At 36.7% G+C, this 20,912-nt stretch overlaps 1 protein-coding gene and 1 non-coding gene across 2 annotated transcripts in view; both read right to left on the bottom strand.

The window, feature by feature from the left end:
* Nucleotides 1–20,912, bottom strand: part of Ank3 (ankyrin 3) — a 323,355-nt gene that overhangs the window by 164,920 nt on the left and 137,523 nt on the right. The window contains exons 8-9 of the mRNA XM_077799312.1: nt 17,309–17,407; nt 4,203–4,301 (exon numbers count right to left, since the gene is read on the bottom strand). Of these exons, the coding sequence (XP_077655438.1) occupies nt 4,203–4,301; nt 17,309–17,407 (198 nt within the window). The remainder of the gene's footprint in view (nt 1–4,202; nt 4,302–17,308; nt 17,408–20,912) is intronic.
* Nucleotides 17,674–17,812, bottom strand: LOC113186334 (small nucleolar RNA SNORA13). Its single transcript, XR_003301264.2, has one exon. It is a non-coding gene; the product is annotated as a small nucleolar RNA SNORA13 (small nucleolar RNA).

Genomic DNA, 20,912 nt, shown 5'->3' on the forward strand with positions numbered 1-20,912 from the left:
GGAAACTTATGGGTCCTTTGGGAAGGATCAAAGGAAAATAGGTATATCACATATAGCACCTGAAAATATGGATCTAGGATGATGGAATTAAGCATGACAAAAGTCTGAAAGGACAGGAAAGATTGCCTTAAAGTTCATAATGCATCAAGGACTTAGGAATAAAACCAGACACCCTGCGTCTGACAGAAGAAAAAGTAGGCCCTAATCTTCGTCATGTCGGATTGGGCCCCAACTTCCTTAATAAGACTTTTTTGGGTGAAAAAATTAAAATCAAGAAACAGTAAATGGGATGGACTCAAACTAAAAATTTCTTCTCATCAAAAGAAACAATCTGTGAAGTGAACAGAGAGCCTATATCTTGGGAGTAAATCTTTATCCCTCACACAGATGGAGCACTAATATCTAGGGTATGTAAAGAACTCAAAAAAGTTAAACACTAAAAAAACAAATAACCCAATCAATAAACGGGCCAAGGACCTAAACAGACATTTCTCAGAAAATGACATACAATCAATCAACAAATGTGTGAAAAATGTTCATCATTGCTAGCAATTAGAGAAATGCAAATCAAAACCACTCTAAGATTTCATCTCACTCCAGTCAGAATGGCAGCTATAAGAATGGCAATAAGTGTTGGCGAGGATGTGGGGGGAAAAGGTACACTCATACGCTGCTGGTGGAACTGCAAATTGGTGCAGCCAATATGGAAAGCAGTGTGGAGATTTCTTTTAAAATTGGGAATGGAACTATCATTTCACCCTCTTCTGGGTCTACACTCAAAGAACTTAAAAACAACATACTATAGGGACCCAGCCACATCAGTGTTTGAAGCAGCAGAATTCACAATAGCTAAACTGAGGAACCAACCTAGATGCCCTTCAATAGATGAATGGATAAAAAAAAATGTGGCATATATACACAATAGAATACTACTCAGCAATAAAAGAGAATAAAATCATGGCATTTGCAGGTAAATGGATAGGATTAGAGAAGATAATGCTAAGTGAAGTTAGCCAATCCCAAAAAAACAAATGCTGAATGTTTTCTCTGATATAAGGAGGCTGATTCATAGTGGGATAGGGAGAGGAAGCATGGAAGGAATAGATGAACTCTAGATAGGGCATAGGTGTTGAAGGGGATGGGAGGGGGCATGGGATTAGAAATGATGATGATGATCACTATTATCCAAAGTACATGTAAGAAGACACAGATTGGTGTGAATATACTTGGTATACAACCAGAGATATGAAAAATTGTGCTCTATATGTGTAATCAGAATTGTAATATATTCTGCTGTCATATATAAATTAAAAAAAATAAAAATAAAAAATAAATTTAAAAAATACCAAAAAAAAAAAAAAGAGCTCATAATGCATGCATTCACTGAATACTCTTCCAACAAATACTTACCAAAGGCCTAATACATGTTGGGTACTTAGGGGCATAGGACTGAACTTGGACAAGTCCCGACTTTCATAATACAGAAGAAAACTACACAGTGAGCAAGTAAACAAACTAAGAGATAATTTCATGACAGCCCAAAAGGATATAAAATCCAGTCAAATAATACTAACTTAGGTAAGTGGTGGGAATAGAAAGAGCAGAAAGTAAAAAAAAAGGCCTGAGAAGAAGATATCTCAGTTTGGAGAACATACTGAGATCAAAGAGATCTCTGACAAGTGGAGGGAACTGAAACTAAGCAGTTAATGAGAACAAACTTGGTATATCCTAGGAAGAAAAGAAGGCGGGGTGGTGAGCAAGAAGCAGGGTGAAGCAGGGAGCAGAGTAGAATGTGGTAAGGAATTTATCCTCAGTGTAGGAAGTAACTTTTGATTCAACATAGATATATGTTTCCTCTCCCCAAACTCCACCAAAGAATAGTAAAGTCATTTAGAGGGTATAATCCACAAAGGCAAGCACGTTTGCATGCTTTTACATTCACACATACACACCAGGAAAGGAAACTTAAACAAATTTTTGAATATGAAAGGAGGATTTAACCATTGTAATTCATCTAGCAGAAGAGAGAAGGCTGCTATCTGGGTGTTGTGGGGTGACACAATCAGTGGCATGCTGACCAGTATTCAACAACTTTTAGAAAAAGAAAAGCCCCAGTGTGTACCATTTTCCAATTTCCATGGTGTACAGACTCCCTGCTCTGACCAATTTCAAGATGCCAATGTGATTACCAGACGTGGAATCCAGAAGAGATATGCACAATTGGCCCTTATGGGCTAACACAATCTGGCTTCAGTACATTGCTGGGTATAATAAAGACCAGCTGATTTACCTCTCAGCTCCTCAAAAAAAAAAAAAAAAAAAAAAAAAAAAAAAAAAAAGGATATGGAACAGTATCACCTTAGAAGATGAGACTTAGGGCTGAAAGCAGGACTGGTTCAAAGTCTATGTATGGAGCTGTTAGGTTTCCAGACCCTTCCCAACCCAGCAAATCAGATTATAACCCCCTTCCACTTAATGGAAGGTGATCGAGAAAAATTCACACTCAGTCCTCAGGCAGAGCAGAGGGCAATGGTGAGGATTTGGGGTGAGACCAGATGATTCCAGAAAAGGAAGGACAATATAGGTGTTAGGGATATGGTTTCTGGAATCAGATGTTTTGGTTTCAAATTCCTGCTTTGCTACTAGCTGCTATTTCATCTCTTTGGGTTTCATGCTCCTCTTCTATGCAGAGCAACAATGCTCACAGAGTTACTGTGAGGATTCAGTGAGCACAGAGCCTGGTGGGTGCCGGTCATGTAAATATTAGTTATCATTATTATGTTTAAATTACACATAAAGAACAAGAAGACTGACAGTCTTTTCTTCTACCTCACTCAGAAGACATTCACACAGGTGCACAGGGCAAATGATTAGAGGATTTCTCTCTCAAAGACCGGAATTGCCCGAATGAAAGGACATCTAATCCTGACATTAGAGAACATCTCCATCCCACCACCACCTGATCATCAGCACTGTGTACAATCAAAGACCTTCTCAAATACTTGCAGTTGATACTTGTGTTTCAGATACAGACATTTATGGGAATCTTCCAACAGAAAAAAAAATAGAGTCAAAGGAAATGGGAAAAAAGGAAATTTGAGGAATTAGGGACTGGGTGTATTTGAAGCCCAGGTTCAATTCCAAATACTCGTGGCAGGGGTGGGTGGGGAGAGGGCAGGAAGCCTAGGTATCATCATATACAATGAAAAATTTGTGGCTGCTTCATTCTATTGAATAATATCCCCGATTATTTACCAATCTAAATCCTTCATTTAAATAAGTGATAGAATTCTTCAGACCACCTTGACCCGTTTAGTTTTCCTAGAATTGTTGAGGAAACATGACCAGAGAGCAAAGGGGAATCACATGTGATTGTGTTGCTTTGATACTGTTTCGAAATTAAGGATCTTGTCTCTTTCTAATTAATGATTTTGTCATGCTGGGACCAAACCCTGGATCTCGTGCATGCCAGGCAAGCACAATACCACTGAGCTATATCCCTGACCCAGAAATTAAGGAGTTTTATAAAGCTTAATATAGCTTCCCCAAACCACTGGTTTAATTATCTAAAATAGTAGTGACTATCAGGTAGTTTGTGTATCTCAATAATCATTTATATATATTCTTTCCCTACCCAATACTGTATAAAGTTTTACCATCAAGAAAACCTACAAGACATATAGTAAAACATTAATTTTTTTTCAGGCAATCTTGTTCCTTTTAGATACGTCAACTTTCCCAAAGGCCCACTCAATGTACGGTTTCTCAAATTTCCCATCTATATCTGCTAAATGATATTCTTATCTTTTTGTCAGCTGTGCACTCTAAAGAAATAAACTGAGAGGCTGGAGCCAACATCTAGATTTGGGAAAGTGTAGATCTTTGTAGTCTATCTTAAACCATCAAGCAATCATTTCAGAACTATGAAAATTTCATAGAGTGAAACCAAGTAGTAAGCATTTCTGAAAAAAACAAAAACAACACACACAAAACAACTTCATAGACTACTGCATTCCACATAAAGGCTTCATAAACCCACACTTATTTTAAACTTCTCCAAAGATTTGATGAACAGTGCTACTCTCATTGTTAAATTGAACCCATTTTTTTCCCTATGAGATTCAAAAGGCTTGATTAAATAATCAGCAAAGGAATTCAAAGCTAAATACAGTTTAATGTTCAGAAACCTGAAAAGATCTTACCTTGGTCTTGGAAAGAATGGGGGCAGCTCGATCAAGCAGCATTTCCACCACCTGCTCATGGCCGCTTCTTGCTCCACAGTGCAGTGGTGTCAGACCATCCTGTTGAACAGAGGCAACACCTTCATGAGATTTGGTAGTAAATTCTATAAATGCAGTATATTTCTTAAGACTCAGCATGGTGTCTAATATGCTGTGGACATTTACTCCACATATCTCATAAAATACTTTCACATTTTTAAGTGGAGAAATAGTTTTTTGTAAGTTCAAGTATTTGTAAAGCATATAATTTCTCACAATTTAGAAGACTGACATTTAAATATATAACTATTTCCCTACTCTTTAAAACATACAATAAAATCTAAATACTGTGAGTAACTTGATACCTCCATTTCAAAAACACATGAATAAACTTTTAAAATAGAAATTTGTAAAAGGAAACTCATGCTGGTCCTTTTTCTTCTTGCATTTCTATTTCTAATCATTTCCCCAATATAATTTTTCTTAATATTTTTTAGTTGTCAATGGATCTTTTACTTTTATTTATTTATTTATATGTGGTGTTGAGGATTGAACCCACAGCCTCACACATGCCAAGCAAGTGCTTTATCACTGAGCTACAACTCCAGCCCCATATAATTTTATCTTAATATAATTTTATCCTCGAGTGTTTATTGATTACCACATAATATTTCTCTACCATGAAAGTATACACATTTAAATTTAAAAATAATTTAAGGATTTCTTGAGATCATAAGTCTCTAAGTATCAAATCTAAATCTGATTAAAATTATCATACAATTATTCAAACATATTGATCAAAATATACAAAATACTTCATTGGTATCCCTTCTAATTTCATGAGATCCACCATTTTTCCCCTCTCTCTCAAGCTTCCTCAGATGAGAGAAAATATTCCACCCTTGACCCAGTCTGGCAGGGGGGATGTCATGGGGAAGCAGTGGGAAATGAAGTCTACCAAATGATTCTGTGTCTATGTAGAAATAAATCACAATAAATCCCCCTTAAATGTAATGTAGTTCTCCACACGACACCAATATTTTGATTTCTCCTTCTTGCTCCTTCCCTCTCAGAGGTTTTTGCACTGTTGGGCATGTGGCTGAGAGTTAGCATGGCCTCCTTGGGTTCTAGGGGAGGAATAAGTGCTAAGGAAAGGTGGGGAAGGATACTCAGCATAGAGTTGAAGAAGTGAAGAGTTATTCACTTTAAGTGGCTCCAAACCCTTTGGTGGGTTTCCAAACCCACCTGGCTTGTGTTCCCCAAACTGAAGATTACTTAAGACCTACTCTAAGGATAATCACATTTAAAAATACATCAAAATTTAGCTCGGTACATTCAAATTACTTTAAAGATTGGGTGAGTAGATATGGAAAAATAAGCCTAATTATTCCAATTTATAAGCAAGCAGGTACAACCCTATTTCTAAACTACTAACCAAATCTCCATATTATTAACATTCTCTAAAAGATGAAATTTGAATTGCAAATAGTGGATGTCCTGATTTTAACATTCTTTGAGCCCATTCAACGATTCTGCCTTTTATGTTCACTTAAAATAAACCAAAGTCAAGCAGCCTTTCATGTAGAAAAAGTGTTTTGCTAATAAAATAAAACATGGGAACATATTAAAAAATCATGAAGTCCAACGTCTTCCTAGTAATATAAAACCTGAAAACATCTGAGGGAGAAAATACAATTATCGCCTCTTCCTTCCACCTCACAGAAACATTTCCCAGAGACTGAGGTACAAGGATTGTCTTTTATGAACTAAAAGATCAGATTGTTTCTTTCATTTTCTCTTAAGTAGACTCTAAAAAATAAGAGATGACAGAATATGTGTAGACATTTTGTAAGTGTGACCACACAAAAATAGTTAGTTATTTGAGCTCACTTCCTTCATCCTTGAAAATTAGCTTCCTCAAAGCAAAATGCGACACAATAAATAAAATGTTTGGCCATCTATGAGCAAAATCTATCTCAACGATCGACTCCTTAATCCTTTGGAAGTATACTATCCCTCCTTATAGACATATACTTTTTTTGCTGATGTCATCTTTAAAAAAAAGTTCTCTGGAACCAATCTAGATGCCCTTCAATAGATAAATGGAATAAAAAAAACCCTGTGGTATATATACACAATGGAATATTATTCAACATTAAAAGAGAATAAAATTATGGCATTTGCAGGTAAATGGATGGAGTTGGAGAATATCATGCTAAGTGAAGTAAGCCAATCCCCAAAACCAAAGACCAAATGTTCTCTCTGATAAATGGATGCCGATCCATAATGGTGGGGGAGAAAATGGAAGAACTGTGATTGGGGAAAGGGGAGAGAGAAGTGAAGAGGGGGAATGGGGGCAGGAAATATGGTGGAATGAGATGGACATTTATGACTAGGTACAGATATGCACATATGTACAACTAGAGAAATGAAAAGTTGTGCTGCAATTATTTGCAATGAATCAAAATGCATTCTGCTGTCATATATATCTAATTAGAATAAATGAATTAAAAAAAGTTCTGATCTTGAAAATTTCAAACATATTTTAGACTAAAGTAAATCAACTGTCACCTCATGGTCAACATGATTCATCCTGATCTTTTTTCCTTTCTTATATTATTTCAAAGCAAATTCAAGACATCATATCATTTTTTCCCTCCCAATTATCCCTATAAGAAAGGTATAATCTTCATTTAAAAATGATGACTCTAAGGTTCAAAGAGATAAAATTACTCATCCAAGGCTAACTGCAGAACTAGACTAGAGCTACTACTAACTAGGCAAGCCAAGCAAGGGAGGTCTTAAGAGGGTGATGAAGACAAAAACCCTAAACTCAAGGGGTTCAGCTACCCTTAGCCTTTCTTTAGCGTATTCTGCAGCTGCAGCCTCTAATCTCCAGTTCATTATAAACAGGGAAAATCTAAAGACTCACTGGGGAAAAGTGACATTTTTCATCAGTAGAAGAGCTGAGAAGCGCTATTGTTCTAGCCACTGTTCCCTTTAATCACCTTGCTTCAGTGAGAAGTCAGTTAGCTCCCCAAGGTCAAAGTCATCAGCTCTAGCTGAACTGCAAAGAACTATCTTGAGCACGGGTCTTTCAATGATAATCTTCCTGCAATATTTTTAACACTTTCTCCTTTGGATCATCTACAGATTTAGTTTGGCACATTTTGAAAGTGTATGACACTTCAAACAGCCAAAATCTCAGCAGCAGAGATGCCTCATTAGAAAACTATAAAAGATGTCACATCTGCCCAGCTGCACAGGTAAGGGTGGCCTAGCTGCTGGGACATTCAAAAGTCAGGGGGAAACCAGTGCCTGGAGTTAAAGTTTAATGAGCATTACGGTTTTTATAATCATGAAGACAGAGACAAGAACCAGCCAACACCCAGTGAGACTGAACATTATCTGTCATTGGATGAATTGAAATTGCAGTTTAAAAAAAAAAAAAAAGACAAAGAAGTATAGTAGGATTGACTTCATATCTCTATTTTGGTTAAAAAAAAAAAAAAAAGCAAAACTTGAACCAATCTCATTGGCTTTGAAATTGGCCTAGCTCATCCTTTGCTTTCCTACAGCATGGTTCTGATATGGCACCCTCAGTTGAAAAAGATCTTCAGCAACTGTCATTCACCCCTCAGGCAAGTCTAAATTCTTGAGCTTAGCATTCCAGGACTTCTAAAATCCTTCCCTGCTTCACTTGGTTCAACTTGCCCTTTCCCCATCTGAAATCACTTCTCCATCAAATGCTTTGCAGCTTCTGCAAGAATCTCACTTTCTTGTTCCTCAGCCTTCCCACAACGTTTTATGTACCTCAGGGTCCTCCCCACTTTCTTTAAAATCCAAGGCCTTTCTGTCATACATGATAGCATTTCTTTGAAGCCTGTCCCCAAGACAAATGCAACTTTTCTACCTTCAAGATTTCTGTTATTTTCTGTATCTATGTTGGACAACTCACAACTTTTTAAACTGGTGTTTTAGTGACTTGTGGCCCCTTGAACTAACTGTAGTCAGGCTCCTCTGATATTTCCTGTTAACTAGGCCCTGACTTTAGAGCGCCTGTTAGTCTCTGCTTAGTCCAGTTTTAGCAAGAATGTTGCTGGGTTAATTTAAAGAAAATCCCCCATGCTTGACATCTGATGGAATTTCTTTTTCCCACACTCAATACCTTATCACCTTGGCCTGCTTCTGCAATAATCCTGTCAAGTAGGTTTGGCCAGAATCTCTCTGACCCTTGATGTTTCCTCCTAGTAATTTCCCTCACCCTAACTCTTACCTTGCTCCTTAGCTCTAAATTCCCACCTTTCCCTGCTGCATTCAGAATTGAGCCAGATGTCTCTTTCCACTCCAGAGCCCTGTTATAGAAACCACCCTTGAATAAAGTCTGCCTTACCATTCTTTGACAAGTGTCATGGATATATATATATATATATATTTTTTTTTTTTAAACAGTGGTCTATCCCTGAGGACCAGGTTAACAATTTTAAGGATAATTGAATATTGCAGAGGAGGTAACTCTGTAACACATCTATGAAAATTGCTTAATAAAAATTACTAAGTGAATGAAGAGAGTGAATGAATCATTTTCTGGCTCCTCTTTAAAAAATGTTTCCTAGTTAGTTGGTTGAAAATTTGTTTCTTTGTTATCCTTTCTAAGATTAGACTTATTTTGTCTACTTCAGAAGTGCTATTAAAGTATCTTTCCAAAAAATAAAAATTTTAACATCAGTGACTTGCAAATTGAAACGAGATGTAAGAATGTGACTCAGTCTCTTAGCTCTCAGATTTGCTTGAAATAAGCTTTTCCGTTTTCCTAAATCAGAATACTATAAGCTTAATAAAAGAGATATTGTGGATATTATGTTTGGCAACACAGCAGTGAACTGGTATACCCTTTCTCTAAAATTAGAAGAATGTTTTCTTCAAAACAAAACAAGGACCTTTTGTTGTTGTTGTTTGATACTGGAGACTGAACTCAGGGACACAATGCACTGAGCTACATCCTTGGCCCCCCCCCCCCTTTTTTTTTTTTTTTATCTTGAGACAGCATTTCACTAAGTTGCTGAGGTTGGCCTCAAACTTGCAATCCTGCCTCTGCCTCCTGAGTTGCTGGGTTTACAGAGTGTGCCACTGTGCCTGGCTAAAATAAGGATTCTTAATTGCTTCCAACCCACAGAAATTTAGAATTAATGCACAATGTCATTTAGAATGGGTTCTGGACCAAAAAGCAGGTCTTTAACTGCATACAACAGCATCAACTTCCAGTTGAAAGATGCTTGTCAAGGCAATTCATGGGGGACTGAGGGAGGCTGCTTCAAGAACACAACATATGCAGCAGTTGGACCGGAGAGAAGGAGAGAGGGATGCCGAGTTGCCATAGTAACATTACAGGAGGGAATTGAAATTGCATGGGGTTAGTAATTTTTTTTTTCAATTCTCTTGATTTTTTAAGGCACTAATATAATGAACGAATTTCCCTTGGGCAGAATTCTGAGGCAGGCAAACTAGCTGGTCCAGATCTCATATTTCATTTCAGTGACAGTAATTTTATTAGTAAGGTGGGAACTGCACTTTACTGGCTGAACAGAATACTCTCTGGTGTCAGCCTAAGAACAAAACCTTGCCCGTATGAAGGCCAAGAAGACTTTCTTTCAAGTTTAATTTCTCTGAAAAGCAGGAAGCAGGACATTGAGGCATCACAGCTGAGAATATGAAGCCAGTGTATCGTATTTTGATTTGTGTCTTATAGATCCCTCCCATGTCATCGTCTTAGGCAAAAAACTTACTTTAGAGAAGGGAAATGAATTTAAGCAAGGAAAATTCTGTGAATATATTGTGGATGTAAAAAGTTAATATAATCTTTAACTGAAAACAGTGAAAGAAAATATAGACAGTACTCAGGAGAAAAGAGGTATAATGACTTCCAAATATTAACTAAAGGGCCCTACACACAGTCTTTTAGCAAAGCTATTCATGTTGTATTTTTACCAAGAGTTCTGACTATATCCTTACTTTGTTAGGCAGTTATAGAGTTAACCTAAGAGGAGGTGCAATAACATTTTTGAATGTTCTCTGTTACAGGCACTTTGTATTTGGAATCTTATTTAATACTGACAACAACTCCATGAGAAAAGCATCAGTAGTTCCATTTATAGATGACAAAGCTGCTCCAGGGGATTCATGTACCTATCCAAGGTCACATGGCAAGTAAGTGGTTGGAATTAGAATTTACGCTCAGGCTCACCTCTGTCTGAAGGATTGGATTTCTTCTACTATGCCAAGCAACCTCTAAAAATACAAGCATTCAATATTCTTTTAAGATCAATAATTCATTTCTGCCATTTGTACATAGGGGAGAGAAACACCTCTTTCTAATTCTCTTCCTTAGTCTATTGCTGCACATTCTGTACCTTTAGAATTAAACTAAAAGGAAGAAAAATTCTCCTGTCTTCTCTCTGCTTAGAAAATGACAACTTTCTTTCTGAACTAGAAGATGCCCTTATGCTATTTGTTTTGTATTTTTTCACCCTCTTTTTTTGGTGGTTTTTGTCTCTCTTGTCTTCCTTTGGGCTGAATATTTAATATTGTGATCATTGAATCATTATATATAACATCCGTTAACTTCTCCTTTGACTTTAGCTTTATTTTCTTGGTGGTGATTGCCCTAGGAGTTACAGTGCATATTCTTAATTTATCATCATCTGAATATTATATAGTAACATCATATTATGCTAATATTATATTACACTTAATATATATATATATAACTGATATTATATCACTTCATGTATGAAAATTCTGCAATATAATTCCATTTATACTATTTTCATTTTTTTGCTCTAAGTAGCAAATATTTCTACATATATTGTAAAACTCAAAATACATTGATATTTTTGTTAAAGCAATTGACTTTTAAAAAACTCAGGAAAAGGAAAAAATTGTGTAATATGATCTTAAATATCATAAAATTTGATTTTAAATCAAGGTGTTTTTGCAGAGCCCTTATAAGATGATATATGCTTGGAAAAGTTAAATTAAGGTTTAAAATTAAAACAATTATATCTTATTTATTTATTGCATCCTTTTGAGAAGGAAGATTGACAACTACACAGTATTTGTATGCCAAATTAGTGTCGAGGTATTTAAAAGAAATTGGATGTGAGCACTACTAACATATATCAAGGGAAAACAGGGGTGGTGAGGGGAGAAGATTACCTTCTGAAGACAGCACTTGTGACCACAAAGCAATTAGCCAAAGTAATAACTGTCCTGAGCCTGCTTTGTAGATTCTTCAAGAACCAGGCATGTGACATTTACCCACTACTTTTAGTTCCCTAATTTGGAAAGGGAATGAGTTTTCTAACATAGTGTAAAATCATTGGGAGAGAAGAAAAAAGAAAGCCCCTTTCTCCATGTTCTGAGAACTCTTTGCAACTGTCAAATACATTTTTTCTTTCAAAGAGACCCTCTCAAGTTTACAAAGCTAAGGGCATTTATGATTACTTGTCCTTCCTTTAATCTAAAGAAATATTTTCAATTAATTTCTAATATTTGTGCATAAAATTGAGAAATATCAATATACTTTTGTATGGCATAAATGATTATTAAGTTAGCCTTGATTCACAGAAACCAGTCTGTTGCCCTGCCAAATGCTATGTCAACATTCTATCTTAGAACTCTATAAGGGGAAGTAAAGCCTAAATTTTTTCTCTGAGAGAGACTATTTCATTACTTTAAAAAATTTAATATTTTCTTCAAACAAATAAAGCAAACACAGATAGAAATATTCCTTTTTCCTTTGTATTAAATGTGAGAAGTACAACGAGTTGCATTTCAGTATAAGTTAAAATTATAGGATATTCAAATTTACTCTGACATTTTTCCAGAATAGTAAGAATTTAACAATTGTCAGGTTGGAGGTGTTCTGAGACCGCTCAATCTACCTGTGCACAAAGATCTATTCTTCTAAGTGAACTGGTTGTCATTAACTTCAGGGAAAAATATTACATTACCACAGTATCGGTATAAAGTCAAATAACTTAAGACCCTTTGTTAAATTTGTAATTAAAGACTGTATCTGATTTCAACATATTCAGCAAATGCTGAGCATCTAATATGTGCCAGGAAGTACTTTAAGTATGCTAAGTGCTACGGATACTATGATAAATATATACATCTTAGTATCAAAGCACAGCTTTTCATGCACTGTGGTAGTAACAGGATGATTGAGGTGGAGGGCAGCAGCAAATTGCTAGGAAGATTGGAAGTCAGGAGGGGCATACCTGGAGCAGTGTTCTGGGAACCAGAGCATAGTTCTTACTGACTCTACCTTGAACTCTGTAACTTCTCAGAATCAGTAAACACAAGCACAGCTGCCTTTATGATTAGATGTGGAGAAGTTGGTGAAAAGAGAGAATTTAAGTTCTTAAAATGGCTCTGGTATAGGGACCATATTGAGTCTCTGCCTGGGCTGGGAATTGATGCAAAAGAAATGAAAATGACAAAGAGACCATGTGTTGCAAAGCATCTTCCTTCAACATGTACCAAGCACTCATGCTAACTTTGAAGATAGTAAGAGTTTGAAGAGAAATAGCAGGCCATCCTTAGAAAACATTGTAGTCTATTAAGAAACAAAGCCATTAAGATCTTGTTGAAAAAACAAACGTTATAATCATTTTAAAATTAGAATGCTGCATACTGAACCAACTAAAGACTGCCTTGACATGTATTTCTATCTCTGCATGCTTCTCACCATTGTTATAGATGTACTGTACATACTCGAGTTGGCTATCAACATGAGTGTTAACATGCCAGTTGATACTAGTCAGCACTATGGGACTTGGAAAATCAGAAAAGCTTTCTTGAATTGAGCTAAATAGAGACATGAAATCACTGATGTATCAGATCCTAACTAAGCTCTAAGGGAAGATTCATGTTTAATCATCTTGAATTTCATGAGAAACAATTACTTTTGTAGTGTTGGGGATTTAACCTAGGGCCTCTTGCATTCTAAACAGGTGCTGAGCAACTGAGCTGCAGCCCTAGAACTAATTATTCTTTGAGTTACAATATCCAGCACTGAAATGCGTGTGAGATCATTGGAACAACTAGCATGGGAAGGAAAGGAATTTTCCTTAGGCCACAATTGTACCGCTTGCAGTCAGACTTAAGACTTAGGAGATTAGGGGCTGGGATGTAGCTCAGTGGTAGGGCACTGTGGCATGAGGCCCTGGGTTTAATCCCTGGCAACACACATGAAGACTGCAGAGATTAGGCACTAGGGTAATATAAAATTCATGCTCATTCTGCGTTTCCAGCTGGTAAGATCTTGCTGAGGTCCTACCTCAATTACCCTGATCACAATTCAAGTTTACTTCCTGGAATAAAAATGCTTTCAGAGCTGTCTTTTAAACTGAATCCTTTATTAGGTGATCAGCCCATGCCAGCACTAGACTCCAAGGTCAAGTCAAGAGATATCTGTGTCTAAACATGGGGAGTGGTGTATACCAGGTCAGATTTTTGAATGCAACAAGATAGCCACAACAATAGGAAGTACTTGGTAGGCACTATATGAGTGGAGAATACTACTTTCTCCAAAGCTACTACTAGATTGAGCAATTAAAACTTGTATTTATGAAAATTCAACTTCTTGGTTTTTGGCCTGTCCCCATGGCTTTCTGACATTTTAGCTCCCTCCCTCCCAATCAGTACTTTGTCATTTCAGCAAGAGAGAAGCGAAGCTCTGATGAGGAGAACACAGAATAGCTCACATATTTTGGGCAGACACTACGCTATCTTCCACTGAGTCTGCCAGGAATTCAGTCTGCACACAACTGACACCCTTCCCTCAGCCCACCCCACACAGGACAATACCAAAAGAATGACAGGCTTTTCTGTTCCCTGGTTCCCTAAGACTTTCCTTCGCATCCCCATGTCACTGTTTAACACTGAAGACAAGTAAACCCAAGTCAAAACTAGATGGGAGGTAAAAGGGGTCTATGTCATTGTTGAAAATAACATAGCAGTAAAATAACTTCAGGGAGGCAGCACCACTTAGAAACCAAATGGCAAAGAAAATTGTGCCTCTACACATTATTTCCTATAGCTGATATTTTTATCCCTAATTTTTATGCTTATCCCCAGGTCCTCCCCTGTGACACTGAATGCCCCCTATACGTACTTTGTACATACCTTTCCCCTCCCAGTTTATTAAATACAGCATGTACATGTTTGATCAATGATGCAAAATGACAAATAATTTTGCTATTCTGATGACTGATGACTACATCTAGAGGGGGAAAATAAGGTAATTTCCAATCCACAAACCAGCTAAAATCCCAGCTGGATATACAGGCAATCTCTTCAAGTTTCTCTTTTCTGCTTGTCTCTTTCTTCCCTCATTTCCCTTCAGAATGATCCCCCCTCCCATTTATAAATGCACCTCCATGCAGTAATCAAATGGTAAAAGCAATGCAACTCTACCTTTTAATCCTTACAAGCTCTTTAAATAGCCTGCGCTTAGACTTCTGCCATTTATAGCGATGGTTCTAGCATTCTTTATATACTGATGAGTCCTTCTTATTGAAATATGTAAAAGGCAGTTCAATGAGATCTCTATTCAATTTACCTTCTACTGAGGTAATACTTTAGGAGTCAACCCTTACCTTTCTTCACTCTTCCTCTCTAGAAAGCTTGTAGCTCCCCTCCACTTCCTATTTACTCATCAGTACCTACACAAAGCAGGAAGCACTGTTGTTTGTGTGTGTGTGTGTGTGTGTGTGTGTGTGTGTATTTATTTATGGTACTAGGGACTGAACCCAGGGCTTCTTGCATGACAGGCAGACACTGTACCACTGAACCACATCCCCAGCCCAGAGAGCTTGTATCTTGTAAGGTGCATGCATGGTTTTCCGGTTCAATAGTCATCAGGAAAAAGAAGTTTGGATCTCCTGCTTTCTACCTATGGCTGGGCTGGACTAGGGACAGAGTACAGAAGAGAAACTAGCCCATTAGCTTCATGAAGACAGGAAAAGTGTTGCCTTCCTCTTTCACCTGCTACATCTGGTCTACAGTAGACACTGTAGTCATTTATTGGTTGGGTGAATAAATGCAACGAATGATAAATGAAGTAGTAAATCCAAGCACTGCAGGAATCAAATTGAGGTTGCCAGGCTAGTTTTAGAAACACGGAGATCAGGATTCTTGGAAGGGGGAAGCACAGGATTAGAGCAGCTACAATTACAAGGTAGGGAAACCATCCAAAAACCTTAAATAAGTGGATGCTTATGGTGAGGCCACCTTTTTATTAGACTGGCTCTTGCTCAGATCTTGTAAGAACCACTTGAAGTGTGGAAAAAGAAAACCCCTTTGCTAGAGTTTCAGTACTAATTGGAGCTCCGAGACAACCTAGGAGTAATGACTGGGATTTATTTCTGGCCTGCTTTATAATAGAACAGTTTACAAACTTGACCTTGATTGCTGGAGCAATCTTTCAAAATGCTATTAATTTTATTCGTCTTCAGATAGAGAAATTAAAAGTAGAAAGTTTAAATAGCCTACCTAGTTCAACCGGCCAAGCTCATAATCTGATTTAAAACCAGATTTTCAGTTCTTTACCATAACCCTGGTGCCTCAGACAAAATAAACAACATACTTCACATACATAACATACATGAGGCCTTGGGTTCAATCCCTAGCAATTCAAAACAAACAACAACAATCCGCCCCCCCCAACCCAAGAAAAACCCTGAAACCAAGCAAATCACAACAAAACCTACACAATATACCATAAACATCAAGTTATACATATTTATGGGTTTTTAAATTTAAAAAATTTAATTGTGTTAAAACATACTTGATATTAAATTTAGCACAACTTTTTTTTGGGGGGGGGGACTGAGTACTAAACCTATAGGTGCTCTGCCACTGCAGGACATCCCCGGCTCCACTATTTTTTTTTTTTTCACCAAGTTGCAGAAGCTGACCTCAAACTTGCAATCCCCCTGCCTTACCACCCCAAATCTCTGGCATTACAAGTGTGCACCACCATGCCTAGCACGCTTAGCCATTTTTAACTATTTATTTCAGTAGTGTTAATTATATTTATTTTGTTGTCTGATAGGTCACTAGAACACTTTTTTTAATCTTGCTTTTTAATCTGAAATTCCATAATTTAAACAACTCCTTATTTCCCCTTTCCCCAGCCTCTGGAAAGCACTCTCCTATTTTCTATTTCCATGAGTTTTTTCTTCCTCTGGTGCTAGGGATGGAACCTAGAGCTTTGTGCATGCTAAGCATATACTCTAACACTGTGCTGTATTCCTGGACCATTTCCATGATTTTGACAGTTTCGATATCTCAATTAAGTGACATCATACAGTATTTTGCCTTTTATGACCAATTTATATAACTTAGCATAATGTCCTCAAGATTAATCCACGTTGTAGCATGTAACAAGATTTCCATTTTTAAGGCTGAATAATATTTCATTATATATAAATAGTGCATTTAAAAATTCATTCATCTATTAATGGACATTTGGGCTACTGGCATCTCTGAACCACTGTGGACAATGATGTAATGAACACAACTAGAAAAATTTCTTGGAGACCCTGCTTTCAATTATTTTGGGTATCTATCCAGAGGTGGGACTGCGGGTCATATGATAGTTCTATTTTTAATTTTCTGAAGAATAGCCATACAATTCCTATTGTGGCCACATCATTTTATATTCCCTCAAACAACAGAGAAGATGGATTTTTCAATAGAAAAACTATCAGTTTTAACTTCAAACTAATCAAATAGTTCAGCTTGCCATGTCATATAATTCTTGAAAATTTAACTCAGTGAAAACTCTAGACCTTAGAGCCTATTCCTGTAATTAAAGACAAACACTAGTTAAACATAATTAATGATTTATAAAGATGAACATCCACCCTATTTTAAGAAGAATAGATGTGGTTGGCATTTTCGAAGAGACTACAAGGAATTAAAAATAAAGCCAATGTTTAACCAACACAAATGCAGTAGGAAAAATATTCCTACCTCTTGGAAATAAGTATGAGCATGCATATAAGTAGCACTCTTACCCTGGTTTTGGCATCGATTTTAGCTCCTCGATCAAGCAACAGTTTCACCATATTTGCATTTCCTCTTTTTGATGCAACATGTAAGGGAGTGATGTCATTCTGTGGAAGAACAGAAAAAGAGACAGTTTTGATATCCTTAGTTTAGATAAAATACTGCTGTCTAAACTTCCCTCAACATTATTCTTGTTCCTATTTAAACATTATAAAACTATACTTCCCAACGTTTCTGACAGCAATTTTTTCAGAAGGGATAGTCTGTGGTTGGTGCCCATATTTATTTATTTCGATTACTGGTGTTCATTGATGGATGAGATGATAACTTTTTTCTCCAAAAGTCTGCCCTTTTTTTTTCTCCTCTAAGTGCAAACTGTTACTTATACAGCTTCTACCTTCTACACCAAATATACTAAATTTTAGGGCAGAAAAAGCCACAAAGCATGTATTTATGCCTCTTTTAATACAACATTCACTAGCTTCCAAAAGTGAACAGATAACATAAAGGCTACAAAATCCCGTGCCTTTATGTCAATGTATTTTCCCACAAATTTGTGTGATACTAAGCATATTGGATAGCGAGCAGGTGACTGACAAGTGACTAATTAAGTTGGTCTAGACTGAGTTAAAGGAGTGTCATGTGACTCATAATCTTTCCCAGGCTCAGTAGGAGCCTCAGGTTGTCACAGAGGGACAATAGCCCCTGAAACTGGAATATCTGTTCTTTCCTGACATCCCTTGCACATAGTGTCCGAGGGTGTTTGCAAGGTTTTATTAGCAATCTCACAGAGAGCTAAAAAGTTTTCTTTGTAGAGTACCCTCAAGGAAGAGCCAAGTTATTACAACAAATTTCAATTAGGTTCTCCTTGATTTTTTTTTTTTTTGTGTGTGTGATACAAGGGTTCCCTACCATTCAGCTATACCCTCAGCCCTTTTTATTTATTAGAAAAATATGTATATATATGTATTTTAGTTGTTGATGAATATTTATTTACATTTGGTGCTGAGAATTGAACACAGTGCCTTACACATGCTAGGCAAGTGCTCTACCACTGCACTATGACCCCAGTGCCAGGCCTTTTTATTTTGATATGGAGTCTCACCGAGTTGCCCAGGTTGGCCTTGAACTTGCAAACCTCCTGCCTCAGCCTCTGTAGTCCCAGGAATAATAGGTATGTGCCACTGGGACCAGTTTAATGTTCTCCTTGATTTCAATGGTTGGCTATCACACTTCTGTCCTTAGTGTATCTTACAGCTACTATGACCATTTCCAAACTACCAAGGAAATGTATGTATATACTGAAAAAAAATTCCCTATTTTTGTTCCTTATTTTTGTGTAGCAGTAACACACATTTAAAATCTGTTGTTTGCAAAGGTCAGAAATATCATAAATAAATTAGGCTCACGGGGAAATAGAGCTTGATACACATACAAGCTCCATTTATTGATTGGGTTATTAATAGTTACCAAGTATTGGTCACTTCCTGCTTGTCAAGTATTGTACTAGATTTGACTTTATTTGTGAAGTGCTGGAGATCCACCCAGGGCCTCACAAATGCTAGACAAGTACTCTGCCACTGAGCTACCTAAGGTCTTTTACTATCTCATTTAATTCTCATAGTCCTCAACATACCCTATACAACCTGAATTGTAATCCCTGTTTTTTCTACTATGATTTCTTATTTGTTTTAGTTATACAAGACAGAATACATTTGGTATAGCATACATAAATGGGGTATAATTTCTCATTTTTCTGATTGTACATGTTTTAGAATCACATTAGTCATGCACTCATGTGTACATAAAGTAATAATGTCTGTTTCATTCCACTATCCTTCCTATCCTCTCCTCCCCTCCCTTGCTGCCCCTAACACTGCTGCCCCTCTTAATTCCTGTTTTACAGATACAGAAATAGCTATCAGAAGCAGGGTTCAATTTTTAAAAGTTTAAACTCAAACACAATATTTTTTAAGTATGTTTCTTTTTTATTTAAATTAGGGCTTTGTAGTTATGCATAGTAGCTGCATTCATACCAACAAACTCATACATGCATGGAATTCAATTCAGCTCCTGATTCCCTGCTTTCCCCTCCCATCCTCCTTCCTCTCTCCCATTTTCCTTCCTCTCTTTTACCTAGGCTTCCCTTTGCTAGTCTATTTATTTATATTTGATTGGCTCTACCTATGCATAAGGGTGAAGTTTCCTGTGGTATATTTATATATGCACATGATTTTTAAAGAATTCATTCTGCATTGCCTGTCCTTCTTGAGAGAAAACATTCAACCTTTGAGTTTCTGAGTTTGGCTTATTTCACTTAGCATGATATTCCCTATTTCCATTCATTTACTGGCAAATGCCATAATCTCATTCTTTATGGAAGATTGGAACTCCATTGTATTTATACACTACAATTTCTTAATCTATTCATCTATTGATGGGCACCTGGGTTGATTTTAAAATTTAGCTATTATGAATTGTGCTGCTATAAATACTGAGGTGGCTATATTGCTGTAGCATGCCTACTTTAGATCTTTTGGTTAAAAAAAAAAAAAGGAGTGGGATACCTGGGGCATATGGTGGAACCATCCCTGGTTTTTTAAGGAGTCTTCATACTGCATTCCAGAGTGATTGTACTAATCTGCAAGCTCATGAACAACATACAAGTGTGCCTTTCCCTACACAACCTTACCAGTGTTTAGTATTGTTTGTATTCTTGATCATCATCATTTTGACTAGAGTGAGATGAAATCTAATTGTAGTTTTGATTTGCAATTCCCTGATTTCTAGAGATGCTAAACATTTTTTTCATATACTGGTTGGTCATTTGTATTTCTTTTTTTAAGGAGTTTTTGTTTAGTTCTTTTGTCCATTTATTGATTGGGTTATTATTATTTTTTGGTGTTAAGTTTTTTGAGTTCTTTGTATATTCTGGATTCAAATCTTCTACTGGAGGAACAACTGGCTAAGATTTTCTCCTGTTCTGTAGGGTCTCTCTTCATGCTCTTAATCATTTTCTTTGCTGTGCAGAAGCTTTTTTATTTTGATTGCATCCAACTTATCGATTCCTGGTTTTATTTATTGTGCTTTGGAGATCTTGTTAAGAAAGTCAGTGCCAGCACTTCATATCAGGGAGTGATGACCCTTTGTTTTCTTATAGCAAGTGTAAACTTCCTGATCTGATTAAGTCTTTGATCCATTTTAATTTGAGTTTTATGCCAGGTGATAGGGTCTAGTTTTGTGTTTCTATATATAGCTATCAGTTTTCCCAGCACCATTTTTTAAAAAGGCTATCTTTTCTCTAAGGTATATTTTTGGTACCTTTATCAAATATCAGATGGCAGTAGGTACCTGGATTTGTCTTGTGTCTCCTGTTCTGTTCCATTGGTCTTTATGTCTATTTTGATGCCAATAACATGCTGGTTTTATTATTATAGCTCTGTAGTATAATTTCAGATCAGGTATTGTGATGCCTCCCACTTTGGTTTTGCTTTTAGTATTGCTTTGGCTATTCTGGGTCGCTTATTCTTCCAAATGAATTTAAGAATTGTTTTTCTAATTCTGTGTTAAACACATTATTTAAAAAACAATTTATAATGAGAAATTGCAAAG

This window comes from Urocitellus parryii, chromosome 5, assembly GCF_045843805.1.
Source record: "Urocitellus parryii isolate mUroPar1 chromosome 5, mUroPar1.hap1, whole genome shotgun sequence".
In the NCBI taxonomy this organism is placed as follows: Eukaryota; Metazoa; Chordata; class Mammalia; order Rodentia; family Sciuridae; genus Urocitellus; species Urocitellus parryii.